This window comes from Limulus polyphemus, unplaced genomic scaffold (genome assembly GCF_000517525.1).
Source record: "Limulus polyphemus unplaced genomic scaffold, Limulus_polyphemus-2.1.2 Scaffold574, whole genome shotgun sequence".
Classification (NCBI taxonomy): Eukaryota; Metazoa; Arthropoda; class Merostomata; order Xiphosura; family Limulidae; genus Limulus; species Limulus polyphemus.
Window position 1 is genome coordinate 33,345 of NW_013666184.1, and position 15,310 is coordinate 48,654.

At 31.5% G+C, this 15,310-nt stretch overlaps 1 protein-coding gene across 1 annotated transcript in view; it reads left to right on the top strand.

Annotated features, from left to right (window-relative positions):
• Positions 1-15,310, top strand: part of LOC106459199 (protein O-mannosyl-transferase 2-like) — a 72,648-nt gene that overhangs the window by 32,705 nt on the left and 24,633 nt on the right. The window contains exons 9-11 of the mRNA XM_022385633.1: positions 907-1,013; positions 7,792-7,874; positions 11,851-11,960. Coding sequence (XP_022241341.1) covers positions 907-1,013; positions 7,792-7,874; positions 11,851-11,960 — 300 coding nt within the window. The remainder of the gene's footprint in view (positions 1-906; positions 1,014-7,791; positions 7,875-11,850; positions 11,961-15,310) is intronic.

A 15,310-nucleotide genomic window follows, 5' to 3' on the forward strand; every position in this document is an offset into this window, starting at 1 on the left:
AACGTTTTAATATCTATTAGAATAGTATTTTTAAAATAATATTTAATTATCATCAGCAACTAATTTCTTGATAGAAATCATTATGAAGGTTGTGGTATTAATTTGCCAAGTATTATAATGAGCTTCACAACAACAATCTACTCACCTCGCCTACCAACCATGTGTCAAAACATCTCCACATGCTACAAGCTCTCTCCTTCCCTTCTAATCACCAATTCGGTGATCACAACCACACAGCAACCACCATGAGGAAAACAAACACTCAGCTGCCTTAAGTCTGTACGGTCACTCTTCCTGTTTAGCTCGTTAAACCTAAATTCCTATCAAGAAGAAGAAGTTACTCGTAGAAGCATAAAAATATGTAATTCTCAGAATCCAAGAGTAAAAGCAAAGGAGAACAAGTTAAAAACCACACTACATCTGCCATATCCAGTGACGATGAGGCCTTTTGCCTAATACCTGGGCTCATTATGCTGGCTTGGATGCAAGAGATATAATAGTTGTCCAGACATCATATACATCATCGATTTTCATGTATAACAACTGTGAAGGTGTGAATCAGACTAAGCAAGTGAATTGAAATTATGATCAATTTATGTAAAATGTAAATGCAGGTTAAAGCAATGATGTGTGTACTTTCAAGGTCCTTCATATAAAAAAGCACACATAATCTAAATTGTGTGTGTGTGCATATACATCTACAGTATCTCCTAACATTTGTTATTTTTCTGTGTTGATAGTACGAATTGTATGTTCATTTGAATCATCATGTAATTGTTATTTTTTTTGTGTCATTTTCTTGCTTATTCTTAATTATTTTCAAATTACTGTATGGTCTTAGTATGCTTTAGATTTAACTATGAGATTTAGTTAGTTAAAAGCTAATTTTCTTGTTGCTTCTTTCAGGTTCAAATTCTGAAGCATTTTATTGCCAGGGTATTATGTTTGATTATCCTTCCAGGACTGCTGTACACACTGTTTTTCTATATTCACCTTCACATTTTGTATAAAAGGTAAGTCTAAAGAAATCACCCATTAGAGTTTAATATTATAACAGGTAAGTTATCTAAAATTTCTCTATGAAAATATTTTTTTATTTGTATGTTGAAAGAATATTAATGCATTTCACTGTGTATGTCTTTTTCTGTTTGTGTGTTTTGTGGGAATATAAAAACAATTGTCTTCGGGTATGAGCTTTATAATTTGTAATTTCAAATCAGCTTGGCTTATTTCTGAAATACTAAGCCATTCCTTGTTGAGTTTACTTTTGTGCTGTCAACAATCATTTGACTTTAGGCTCTGAATATCCTTGACACAATACTGAGCATGTGTCAACTTACTCAAAGTTCTCCACTTCCTACCTCCTGTGTGACGTATTGTGCCTACATCAGGAAAACATACACAAGTTTGCTTTTCTCCCATAATTCAGATTTCCTTATTAAAAGTTATGCTGTTAACTCTTCAAGTGTTTCTACCAATGTTTCAAATTCAACAAATATCTCTTGGAAGCCTTATGCAGTATGCCTCTAACTGGCAAGAATATCCAATGATTGCACTGCCAGCTCATATTGATCAACCTATTTGGGCCATTAATTACAATTGGTGAGTTTCCTGATTACAAGGATGCTGAAGTTGTGGAATACCTGCCTTTTTTCATGCTAATGAACTCTACCAATCTTTAGCTTAGGCCATTTGCCTTCAGTATCCACAGAGCAGGATTTGTCAGCTAGCCCTAATCCCCCCCCAAAAAAAAGCTTCTGCTGTTTGCTTTTTTCTTTTCAGGTATGTTTTAATTTTAGAATCTTTATATCTTCTAACTTCTCTTGATAATTGGGTCATTGCTGATGTTCTTAGAAATGAGCAAAATATTAATAGCCTTCACATTCCTAATTTTGATGGTTTTCTGTTTTGTCCTATCATCAGTTTTTTCATTGTGAAATTTTGAGATTTTTAACATAATTATTAGTTTTTAACTACTCTCATCCTCCTGATTTCTGTAGTTGGGATCAAAGTTTTACAGTGCAGTCTGCTGTTGCTGTGGTTCTTTCTGACATAGTTTTAATGACCAAGTGTCTCCTGTGTTCCTTTGACTCCACAGTTGTCTAGATAAATAAAATACTCCTCTGATACCTTCCAGAACTCAATAGAGGATACCATCTGGTGGCTGATGATGCCATGGTGGGTAATCTTTTCTTCATCTCTTTGCACATCCTTGTTTAGAATTCAAGACGTCAGAAATGAGGACAGCTGTTGTTACTGTTCTGCATATGATATCTTAAAGCTCCAGCCAGTATAGGGAACACTTTACAGTTTTATTTTTGTTTGTTTTTTCAACCTATTTTGGCATTCCCATAACACTCTCCTAGAGTTGTCATGACCATCCTTTGGTATGTATGGGTCTTTTTTGATTCTTCGTAGGTGCCCACTGACCAGGCCAGATTTGTAACTGGTCAAGCCTTTTACAAGTGAAAATGTAGGGGGCCTTAGCTCTAGGACTATTTCCAGTTATTAATATGAAAATTAACTGGTTATGAGGGCTACAGATCATTTGTTGCCTGAGGGAGTGAGAGTAACTACCTGTTTCATGAGACCAAAACCTTGAGAAACTGGTAATGGCTGCTCTCACTCCTGAGTGCCAACAAGTAATCTGTTGCCTAAAATCACCAGTCAATAATTTTTTTATTCTATCTTCCCTTTCTGTTGTGGTTTAACAAAATCTCAACTCGTAGATATATTTGTCTATAAATATCACTACTAATAATGGTAATGGGCATAGGCCCATTTTGTAAATATTTATAATATTTATTTGAGAAATAATTAACTTAATTGAGGATTGGACCACACTAATTCAATAGATTTATTACTGAATGTTGGATTGCAAAAGGTATGTATTTGTTTGTTTACAAATTACAGTAAGTGTTACAAAGTATACCCCTGTCTAACTTCATAAAACTTGCCTGGAATGCTGGCAAGACTTCTGATATTGTCATCCACAGTCCCGTTCTGTGCAGTGCAGTATTCCTCAAATGCTTTTTACAGCTCCTTTGATTGTGGTTTTAGTACTCTTACTGTCCTTTTCTGCAACAGGACTGCAACTCTACTTCTGTGAGTAGCTAAAATCTTAAGCCATCAGATATGTCAACATACATTCTATGGGTTGGTGCACAATGTTTGAGATTAGGCTTATATGAGTTAGCATGTTTACACAGTGCTGCAAAAATCTGTTTTTTGCAAAGTTCTGCTTCATTGTTACACATGCATGCCAATGGCCTTGATAACTGAGAAAAAATCATGTGATCTGTTGACTGGTATTTCATTACAAAATTTAAATATGTCAGTGAGAAATTTTTACTACAGGTACCAAACAATGGATTATGCTGTATCATGCATACCTGTTACTTCACTTAAGACTACACCTGAGAATGTTCATGGCTTCACAGGTAAGTACATGCTGCCTGACTCCTTTAAAGGATGTCTAGAGTGATGAAGTATCCTGCTAACAACAATGCCTTTCTTTCCGAGTGTCATCAATTTGGTACAGTCTCTTATGAGACTTGTCTGCTCCACTCGATTCTTCCTTGAATTCAGTCCATTGACCTCTACTCTGGATCTGGATTGTACTAAAATTGCCTGATCACATTTTTCATTTGTTGACATCTAGGTTGTTACCTTCCTGTCTACGAGCTTAACTTTTGGTGAACCAGTGGTCCATATGACTATCTCAGGTATTCTGGCTTTTAGTATTTCAGAGGTAAGTCTATCTGATTTTAATTTTGCATTTTTAGAGTTAAAATGAATTCCAAACAAGGACTTTTATTTTGAATACATTCCCTCCCACTTCCACATAACTGAGAAATATGTAGTTTTTTCATAATGACTGAAATTAAGAAATCTGGATTATGGTAGGAAAGCATAGCTTATGTTTGTTCTCCTAATGCAGATGCAATAAGTCCTGTTGAAGTTGGGAGAGTGGAGAACTCCAAGTCAGTTGATACATGTTCTGCATTGTGTGTGAAGGATATTCCAAATCTAACATAACATGATTGTTGAGAGCATGAGAGCCAACTCAACAAGGAAAGGTTTTTCATATTTCAGAGGCTAGTCTACTTGGTTTGAACTTATAATCGTACCAGTTAAGCTATAACCCTGACATTGAACATGAAAAAAAAACAAAAGCTATACAGAAAAAGTTTACCTTAAATTATGAAACTCTTATATAAAGGTATTTACTTTCATATTTCCACAAAACACACAGAGGTAAGTACTTGTTTAAAGCTTAATTTTTAAAACATAAAATATAAATTTTCCTTCCCTTCAGTATTAACATCAGAACATAATGGCTTTTAGCAAATGAAATTATTCAACTCTCTCAGGCTTAGTCAATCTGACTGACTTCATGATGACAAAGTAACCATCAGAGTTTTTCGTACTATAACTTTTAATGTTTCTTGTGTATGGATTGGTGCACAATGTTTGGGATTAGACTTATATGAGTTAGCATGTTTACACAGTGCTGCAAAAATCTGTTTTTTGCAAAGTTCTGCTTCATTGTTACACATGCATGCCAATGGCCTTGATAACTGAGCAAAAATCATGTGATCTGTTGACTGGTATTATTAAATTATATTATTAAATCAGTATTAACGTCAGGACATAATAGCTTTTAGCAAATGAAATTATTCAACTCTCTCAGGCTTAGTCAATCTGACTGACTTCATGATGCCAAAGTAACCATCAGAGTTTTTCGTACTATAACTTTTAATGTTTCTTGTGTATCTTCATGAAATTTGGCAAGCTTTCAGTAAACATTACAAGTCTCTTGTACACAAAAAATCAGATTTGTTGATTAAGTGTTTTTACTAAAATTTTGGCTGTGAATATATGGAGGCAGAGAGTTTACTGCTCCGAATGCAAAGTGATTTTCATGTTAAGTTTAAAAATACTTTTCTTTATCTGAAAATTGTGAAATTTCATTTGTGTAATCTCTAAAACCTCCTAAATAAATATCAAACGTTTTTCTCTGTATTTTATCTGTTATTTTTTCTACCTCTATACCCATTTGACCTACCTCACAACTGCCACAAAAAATATGAAATAAACCTGAATTACTCTTTTTTTTCTTTCTAGAATGACTACAGATTGTAACATGTAACTATTATTATTATTTTTCATTATCTTGCTTCATCTGGCCTTATCTAACCAAATAAGTTTCTAATTTTTTACATTTCAGTTACTTTCATAATAATAAACAAGTAATACTTGTGAAAAACAAGAAATATAGTAGTTATCTGGGTCCTCTTGTTTTTTTAATATCGACTGTCGATGAAACTAAAGCCCACTTTTGTATACTAATGATACTACTGTATGAACTAATTTTTATTCAATTAAATAAAGTACCTAAGAAGACAGAATAGTAACAAGCACAAACAATACAATGTCCTATAACTATAATAATTTTTCTGGCTTTCTAACTATGTGATAAGAGTCTTTAAAAAATTAACTAAGCTTCTCAGTGTGATTCCCTTGAGATGTGACAGGTGAGCCTGGCAAGTGGGTCTGATTTTCTAGTTTATAATTCTATAAACAAATAAGATTGAAGAAATCATACCTTTCCTCTATATTATAATAACTATATTACTTGGAGTGGTGGCAAATAAATTGAGATGAGGGAAGACCTAGAGAGCAAATGCCACAATTCTCATACTAGGGAAGATTGAGGATCTTTTTAAATATTTCCATATAAAATTAAAACTTAAAACTTATTTAATATTAAAATTTGATTTATTAACTACATTTTAATGCCAACTTTATTCATATACAATGATAATGAACTAGTTTAATTAAATTTTAAATGTAATTCCAAAACAAGTCATGACATGCACACTTGACTTGCCCATACCTTTTAATAAAAATTAAAAATGTTGCAATGTAATGAGATTTTAAGTGTAAGACATTCATCCCATAATAAAATGAAATTAATTTTTTAATTTTAGTTGGTAAATTACTTCCACCATTACTTAACACATTGACTTATTTGGGACTATTTGCTTAAATAGTTAAATGAAGTAAAGAAGACTGTTAGTAATAAATATGTAAACATGTTACATTTACAATGATACATTAGTGTTAAACAGTTTGAATATTTGCTAGGTAAATGGGTACCATTGGTAAGTGTATATGTTCTGTGATCTTCTCTTCAGTTGGCCAAGTTCTCTGATTGTTGTGTCATAAATCTTTAACCTTATCTGTGCCAGTGGGCATCTCCCCAGGGTTGAGAAGGCACTCTTGCCTATAAAATTACACAATTTAAGTTAAAAGTACCATTTTAACTATATGTCATTAATTTTGTTATTGAAAATGTCTTAAGAATTTATATTTTATATTTTTGCAAAATTTATTTAGTGTAATTTGCAAAGTAAAATGTAGAAAAATGTTAGAACTTTGATCTCTGTGCATTTCCATTGGGTATTGGCTGTAAACAAAGCCCTTACACATTTTTTTTTAAATTTTGCTGTCCATTTCAAAGTATATGTTCATATTTACCCAGACCCTGGAATTCTTTACAGATAGACTTATTCAAGGTTTTGTTTTTCATGTAACTTTTAATTTCCTCTCAATGACTGTTTTCAAGAAACCTGTGTTGAGAGGCTTTTATGATACCACAACCTGTGGATTGGACAGTAACTAATAAATCTTAGTCTCCAAACAAGATCAAACCAGTGGCTAAACATGATTGGATTGAAAATATTATTGTCTGTCTAGATTTGTAAAGTAAAAAAGCTTGGGTAAGCAGTGAGGTGTGATTTTTGAAATAGTGAGTAGCAGAAGCTCTGATAGTGAATAACAAAGGATCCTTGTACAAAATTTGCAGAATTTAGGAACAAATCACAAACCTGAACTTTTTTGTAATTTCTTTTGATTATCTTTTTGTTCATGATAATCTTCTTGGATTATATTAAGTATGTTTTAAAACTACAGGTATATTTTTATATGAGAAGATACAAGGTTAGGATAATTAGGGTTAGTGAGTACAGGAAGCTAGGAGTTCTGCAATGACAAACTATTTAGATGACAGAAATTTTTTTTTTATTTGTATGTATTAGTAAATATATTATTTCTCAAATAAAACATACAAGTAAAAGAAGACAAACTATAATTATTATATAGAAATTGAGCTTGACCAAAAATATAGTTAGAAAAATATCGCTTTTATCAGTGTAGGCCTAGGATACAAGTATAGGTTGTGTTTTTTACTGATCAATGCTTTTACCGTTCATCGGTGTTTTATTGCCCCTTTTACTTAAATTCAAAACTGGAGTTCTAAAAAGTTGACACGTAAAGCAGTATTTTTTGTTATTTATTGTTTATAAACTTTTCTTTCACTATTTATAATTAAGTTACATATTCTACGAGTTTTTGATGCTAATGTTACAACACTGGATGCTTATTATCAGGTATAGGTGTCTAAGAATTATAGAAGGCTTTTGTTAAGTTTAATTTGGTCTGGTTATTAAAACTTGTAAAATGAATAAAATAATTACAAATTTGGTAAACTTTAGTTATTTTTAATCCGTTATTTTTGTAATAACCATTATTTAGCATAATAAAAAAATGTTACTGAGATACTTGGACTGTTTTGTTTCCTTCATTGGAACACATAAAGGGAGTTTTGTGACCACATCTATATGTTTTGTTTAGGGACATAATTTTAGGGCTTGAGTTTTTTTAGAAAAACGTAACTTATTTGTAAATATTTGAAGATTATAATGTTTTTTTTGTTTTGTTTCGCAGTGGAACTGGTGATGGTTTCTTCAGTTCAGCTTTTCAGTCTCAGTTAGAGGGGAATTCTCTTTATCATGCTAATATGCCTCGAGGTAAGAACTTATTTCTTTTTAATATATCTGCATGTTCTAAGATTTTAATTTTCTTTCTTGTAACATTCCTGAAGCTAAGAACTAATTTAACCCTTTAACATTGGGTAGGTCAAAGTTCAAAGTTAAATTTAAAAAAATTATCAATCTCTCCTGGTATGAGGACTGTAAAATTTTCTCTCTAGGGCTTTCCTCAACTCTAAATAAATTACCATCCTTCTGAGAAGTACATAATGTACATTATGTATCAGTAGGTAGATATTACTCAGGCAAAGCATAATTTTTATAGCCTTCAATCTTATTTGTTTACAGGGCCATAAACTAGAAAATCAGACCCACTTGTCATGTCCACTTCTACATCCTCTCTTTCAAAAGTTACCAAGAGTTTTCTCAGAAGTTATGTACTATATTTTGATAGCCAATAGAAAGTCTAAGTTTCAAGTAAATGATGTGTTATATTACATTTATTTCTGTACAGAGAATTGTCTGTATTGCCTCCAGTTCTATACTTCTTTCTCACACGAATAAAATCAAAAAGCTTAGCTGAATTTCTAAAAGCTCTTATCGCATAGTTAGAAAGCCAGAAACATTATGATGGTTACAGGACGTTGTTTGCTTTGTGTGTGTGCTATTATTCTGTGTTCTTTGGTGCATTTTTTAATGAAATAAAAAAATATATGATTGTAGTAGTACCATTAGTATAAAAAATAGGCTCAAGTTTCATTGATAGTTGACAGTAAAAATGAAGACCTTGGTAAGTACTATATTTCTTGTTTTTTCATGTATATTCTTCATTTATTAGTACAGATGTAACTAAAATATAAAAATTTAAAACTTGTTAGGTTAAATAAAGTTAGATTAGGTACAATAACAAAAAATAATGACAATAATAAAAGTTCCTCACAAGATAACCTTGGGAGCATCTTGTGTGTTACATAACTTGATACAGTAACATAAGCTGCATGTTCGCTAAGTGAGTTATAACTTGTATGACAGGATTATTAGTTAGACAAGGCTCAAAAGGCAATACAATTATGTATATATATAGATGGATACTGTTACAAGCTTTAAGCTATTTAGGATAAACAATTATTGTTTCCTGTTACAATTTGAAGTCATTCCAGAAAGAAAAAGGGCAATTTAGAATTATTTCCTAATTATTTATGATGGTTACAAGGTTGGTCAAATCAATTGACCCTGTATATAGTTATATTATAGAATATATAAGGTTTTTCTGAAAATACAAAACAAAAAAAACATTTGATATATATTTGAAATTTTTCAGATAAAGAAACATATTTTTGATCTTAACATTAAAATTGCTTTGTACTCAGAGCAGTCATCACCCTGACTCCATATAATTTTGGATAAAATTTCAGTAAAAATACTTAATCCAAACTTCTGATTTTTGTATACAAGACATTTTTAATGTTTACTTAAAGCTTGCCAAATTTTATGAGGATACATTAAGTACTTTCAGAGTTCTAGTACATGTACCACCATGGTTACAAGGTCATGTAAAATACAATAACCTGTTGTGACCAGGTTAATTACTGTACCATACCAATGTAAATAATTGTAAGAAGTGATTGTTTCACTTTGCTGATATGATTCAAGATATAAACCATGTCAGTGAGTTTGTCTTATCCTTCTTTAGCATATTTAAATAACTCATTCTTTATTGTATTGTACAAATATCCTATACATTAACTCTTACATTTTCTACTTTAACAATAACTGGTGAAATCATATAAGTACAGTCAAATGAAAAGTTGAAAAATATGAAATAAAATAAAAAATACCTTGTTTTTTTTTCTAGAACTTCTGAATCTTTTAACAGACAATTACAATTATTTATCCTAACATCCTTTAACTTTAAGAAGCCCGATATATCACAGAAGGATAGCTTAGTGTAGATATATAGATCAAGTTGTATCACACAAGATCAAACCTTGTGAATTATGCAAGTGAGCTGAGCAACCAATCACAAGAAATTTTTATTTGATTTTTTTTTAAATTTAAGTTATGTTAGCTAACCCTGTAAGTTTCCTAATTTTTTTCATTTTAGTTGGCTTTAATAAAAAAAAAAACAGTAAATAGAAAATATATTTAAAAAACAAAATTTATCACTTATAGGCCTATTTATACTCTGGAATGTACTTTAATAAGACAACTTTTTTGCACTATGTTAATTGTCTATAAAATAATTCATGTAGCTTTCAAGTATGATTTTAGAGCACAAAAAGTATATCAGGCACTAGAATAGAATTTCATAAAACTAATTTATCTGTCTTTCTAACTAAGCTGTAAATAGGTTAAAAAAATTCCCTTACTGCTCGGAGCAATGACTTCATTCAACACATAATATTTACATGGAAACTGCCATCTCTGACCAGTAAAATATAAACAAAGAAAATATAAGAGGGCAGTACACTGAATTTTGTTCCTTCTATTGATTATAAATATGTATAATTTTAGTACATATCTTGTGGGTTAGAAAATACATTAAACTTATGAAAAGATGGGAAGAGCCTGCTTTGTAGGTAGGACAACTTTACTTATATCTCAGGAAATTGAGAAGAGATGAGGCTGTAATTTGTTTCTAATTGATTGGACTGTCTGAAGGCAGAAAAAGGGAATCAAAAAGTCTAAAAAGGAGAAATCTTCACTACCGTATGTCGTGATACAGAGTACAGAAAATAGAAAAATTACTTAAATATTTCCTTTTGACATTAAGAAATTAATACTTGGATAATATAAAAGTTTCAATCATAAAGTACACTAGCAGTCCTTACCCAGTGTTGCCTGAGTATTACCTGAACAGAGGGCCGATGTTTAGCTATTTCAAAACAGAAAGGATCAAAATTTAACTTTTCATGTAACAATACATTTCAAATGTATAAAGGTACTAATACTGAAAAGAAAAACATACTGTGTTCAAGCATTCTATGAATATGAAATTAGTATGAACAAGCATTTAAATATAATCAGCTCTGCCAATAATATGAATTCTAACACTTTTATGCATTTTTGTTTTAAACCCGTTGTTACAAACTGTTATTGTTTTACGTTATTGGCAGAAATGATAATATGCACTTTTATGCGTGGTTTCTTTTAAAAGATATAAAACAATAACAGTTTTGTTATAACAGGTTTTTAAAAAATGTTGTACAGGATAAAACCTAACCTCTTGTTCAGCCCTCTATTTAATTTGTATAATCAATCGCTCAGTTAGCCAAACTTCTCAACTACTTTGTAATTTAAAATCAAAGACAATATTTAGAAACTTATACAAACACAGTATCAATGTGGTTTTGATGTGTTATTTGAAGTATGAAAAATTCTTTTATTTTTTCTCTACATAATACCTATAATTCTATTTTCCTTATGTTTATTATATCAAAGCAATTGATTTATATTCTATATTCATCATAACTCTATGTATTTAATAACTTTAATACCAAATGTCATTTTTGTTACAACTGTTGCCTACATACCTATTTTAAGACAGAGTTCCCAATTTAACAAATTTTTATCGCTCAGTATGTTGTTGCCCAATGAAGCCTTCAGTAAGAGGGTCGAAAGCACGCAAATACAAACTTACAGTTGCACTGCTCATTCAGAAATGATTTTTGTAAAATGATTGAATAAAGTTTTGCATCATTCATATCTCCTTCAATTTATTTTGAAATCACCCACATGCATGGGGTTAAAAGGCACTCTGGTGGTAACTCTCATTAGTGTCAGTAATAATGGTAAATGAGTGTGTGTGTGTGTGTGTATATATCTATCTATCTATATATATATATATATACTTGCATACAAAAAGAACACCTTAATTCATCACAAGTGTAGATTATTAAAACTAATATCCCAATATAATGATGATACGACTGATGCAAGTGTACAAAAATTAGCTGTGTTTTGAATTATTCAAGATTTTTTTAAAAACTGAAAATGATATTTTATGGTGTAATAGAAGTTGCCTATGGTGCTATCATCACACTAAAGAACCATCGAACTGGAGGAGGCTACTTGCACTCTCACTGGCATCTCTATCCTGAAGGGGTAGGAGCTCGTCAACAACAGGTACCCATTTTAAATACCATTCTTTACTTTTAAATATCAGAATGAAAACTTGTATTTAACAGAATATAATTTCTGGGACAACATGGGACCTATTGGTCCATCTTGGCTGTCTCATTATCTCTAAACTAAACTAAAACTATTATAAATAAATATAAAATAAAATCTTAAAGCCAGCCATTATCATTCATATACTTATCAAGCTTTCTCTTAAACTCACTTAAATGTACTGCCTCTACAACATCCAAGGGCAACCCATTCCAAAAGCCAACCACCCTGTTAGAAAAATAAAACTGTCTTAACTGAAGAGGATTCCTATCCTGCCAAAATTTATACCTGTGTCCCCTAGTCCTGCTATTCTCACTGTTAAGTATGAAAAAAGATGATGCATCAACACTATTAATTTCCTTTACAATTTTAAACGTCTTAAACATATCCCCTATAAAACTTTCAAGAGAAAACAATTTGAGAGATTTACACCTCTCCTGATATGACAACCTGTCCATTCCAAGCACCATTCTAGTAACCCTTCTCTGAACCCTTTCCAACAATTCAATGTCCTTCCTAAGGTGAGGAGCCTAGGACTGAACACAATACTCCAAATGTGTCCTAACCAGTTACCTATACAATGAATATATAACCTCTTTAGACTTGTATTCCATATTTCTGTAGATACAACCTAATATCCTATTTGCTCTACCACTAGCAACAACACACTGCTTGGGTGGCTTAAGAGACTGATCAACCATTACAACAAGATCCCTTTCTTTCAAGACACTGTTAAGGTTATTCCCATCCAAATTATACTTATAATTCAAATTATGATAACCCACATGCATTATCTTGCAGTTATTATAATTAAAACTCATCTGCCATTTATTTGCCCAACTCACTAAATGATCTAAATCCTTTTGTAAATCAGCAACATCCTCTTCACAGCTACAATACCCAAGACCTTAATATCATCTGCAAATTTAAGAAATTTATATATCATTCCTTCATCTATGTCATTGAAGTAAATCAAAAAGAACAAAGATCCTAAGACTGAGTCCTGAGGTACTCCACTTGTGACATTAATCCAATTTGACTGAACTCCATTTGTAACAACCTTCTGCTTTCTTCCATCTAGCCACTCTTCTATCAAATTTGTTAACTTATCCCCCACATCTATAGAGATAATTTTTTTTACAAGCCTTTTATTTGGCACCTTATCAAATGCTTTCTGAAAATCCAGATACACCAAATTTACACCCTTACCCTCATCCACATAAACAGTAACCTTTTCAAAGAATGTCAAAAGATTTGTAAGGCAAGATTTTCCCTTAGTGAAACCATGTTGACTATCCAGTAAAATTCTAAACTTTGTTAAGTGGCTTTGCAAAGCATCTTTTATCAGACTTTCCAAAATTTTCCCACAACTGATGTAAGAATAATAGGCCTATAATTACTGGGACACTTTTTATCACCTCCTTTGAAAAGAGGAGTCACATTAGCTAACTTCCAATCCCCTGGTACTTGTCCACTATTCAAGGACTTACAAAAAATGGTAGTTAGTGGCTGACATATCCAATCCTTAACCTCCTTCAAAACTCTTGGTGAAATATTATCTGGCCCAGGAGCCTTATTGTCCTTTAAACTTCCCAATATTTTCTTAACAAGCTCAGAATTAATGCAGTTATCTTGTTCAGTTTTGTTTCCATTTATCAACTGTTCAAGATGTGGAATGCTTTTTAAATCTTCACCAGTAAAAACTGAAGAAAAAGCAAAATTTAATAACCCAGCCACCTCATAATTATCAGATACAAGCCTTCTTTTATCATCTATCAAGGGTCCTACCCCCATCCTAACATTTTGTTTATCTTTAATGTATTTAAAGAAGTCCTTACTGTTAATTGTTACATTTCAGCCAACCTTTTCTCATACATCCTTCTATAATCTTCTAAGTCTCCTATCATACCAGTCAATTTAAATTTCTGAAGTTTATGATGCTTTTATTTAATTTTATCTCTTATACTCTTTGTGAACCAACCTTTTTTTACTTGCAGCTACTATTTTCTTTCTATAAGGAATATGTTTACCTTAAATATTTAAGAAATTTCCACATCTGATCAGTTTCTCCAAATAGTTCAGCTGTCCAACTTACAACAGATAACTCTCGTTGCATCCCTTCAAAATTTGCTTTTTTGAAATTTGTAAACAAAGTATTATTATTCCTTATCTCCATATGCAGTAAAACATTGAATCTAATAGAGCAATGATCACTTGCGCTCAGATGATCCCCAGTTTCCACTCTCTCTATCATTTCTATATTTGAAGTAAACAATAAATCTAAAATAGCATTGTTTATAGTATGTTCCTTGACATATTGGTGAAGAAAGCTATCCTGAACAGTTTTCAAAAACCTTCTTTCTTCATGGTTTGACTCATTTTGCAATCTATATGCCTGAAATTAAAATCACCCATAATTATGAGTTCATTAACAGTTGAAATCTTAATCTCATTGTAAAGTTTTTCTCTTTATATCCACTGATAGAAATCCAAATGGATTCAATCTCCTTGCTATTATCTTTGATATCCTCAACTTCAACAGGATGTAACTCACATTTTACATATACAGCCACTCCTCCACCTGTCTTTAGTACTCTATCCTTATTAACTAACCTGTAACCCTATATTTCAAAGAAATTTCTGTCATCAAGATCATGTACGTTTAACCATGTTTCAATTATTCCCATTATATCAAAATCCTCCATTGCTACTAGTGCCCTAATGTCATCTATTTTGTTTCTTGTACTTTTAGCATTACAATAGTAAAAATTAAACCTACCATTATAACTACTTCTATACTCATTTCCTATGCTAAACTTTTTCAGCCTCTTATTCTTTTTGCATTTAGATTATTCTGGCCCTCACCACTGTATAGTCCTAGTTTAAAACTTCCCTTAGAGCTGAGTTAATAGCCTTAACAAATAAGCCAGCCCCTATCCTATTTAAATGTAAACCATCCATTCCAAAAAGCTCCTTTCTTCTATTGAACTGATCCCACAAATCCAACTAGCCAATCTGCTCATCCTTACATATTAACTGTTTTAGCATGGGCTCGGTCCCTGGGACCGACCTCGTAATCATTATGTGCTTGTTATAGTTTTCATGCTATAACTTTTAAATTTGTGTGTATGTTAACGAAATTTGGCAGATTATCAGTAAACATTACAATGCTGTCATACACAAAATATCAATTTTTTTTATTAAGTCATCTTACGGTTTGTAAAGCAAATCCATGTTGCCTATTCAACATACAAAGTAATTTTCATTTTAAGATTAAAAATACTTTTGTGCATCAGAAAATTTTC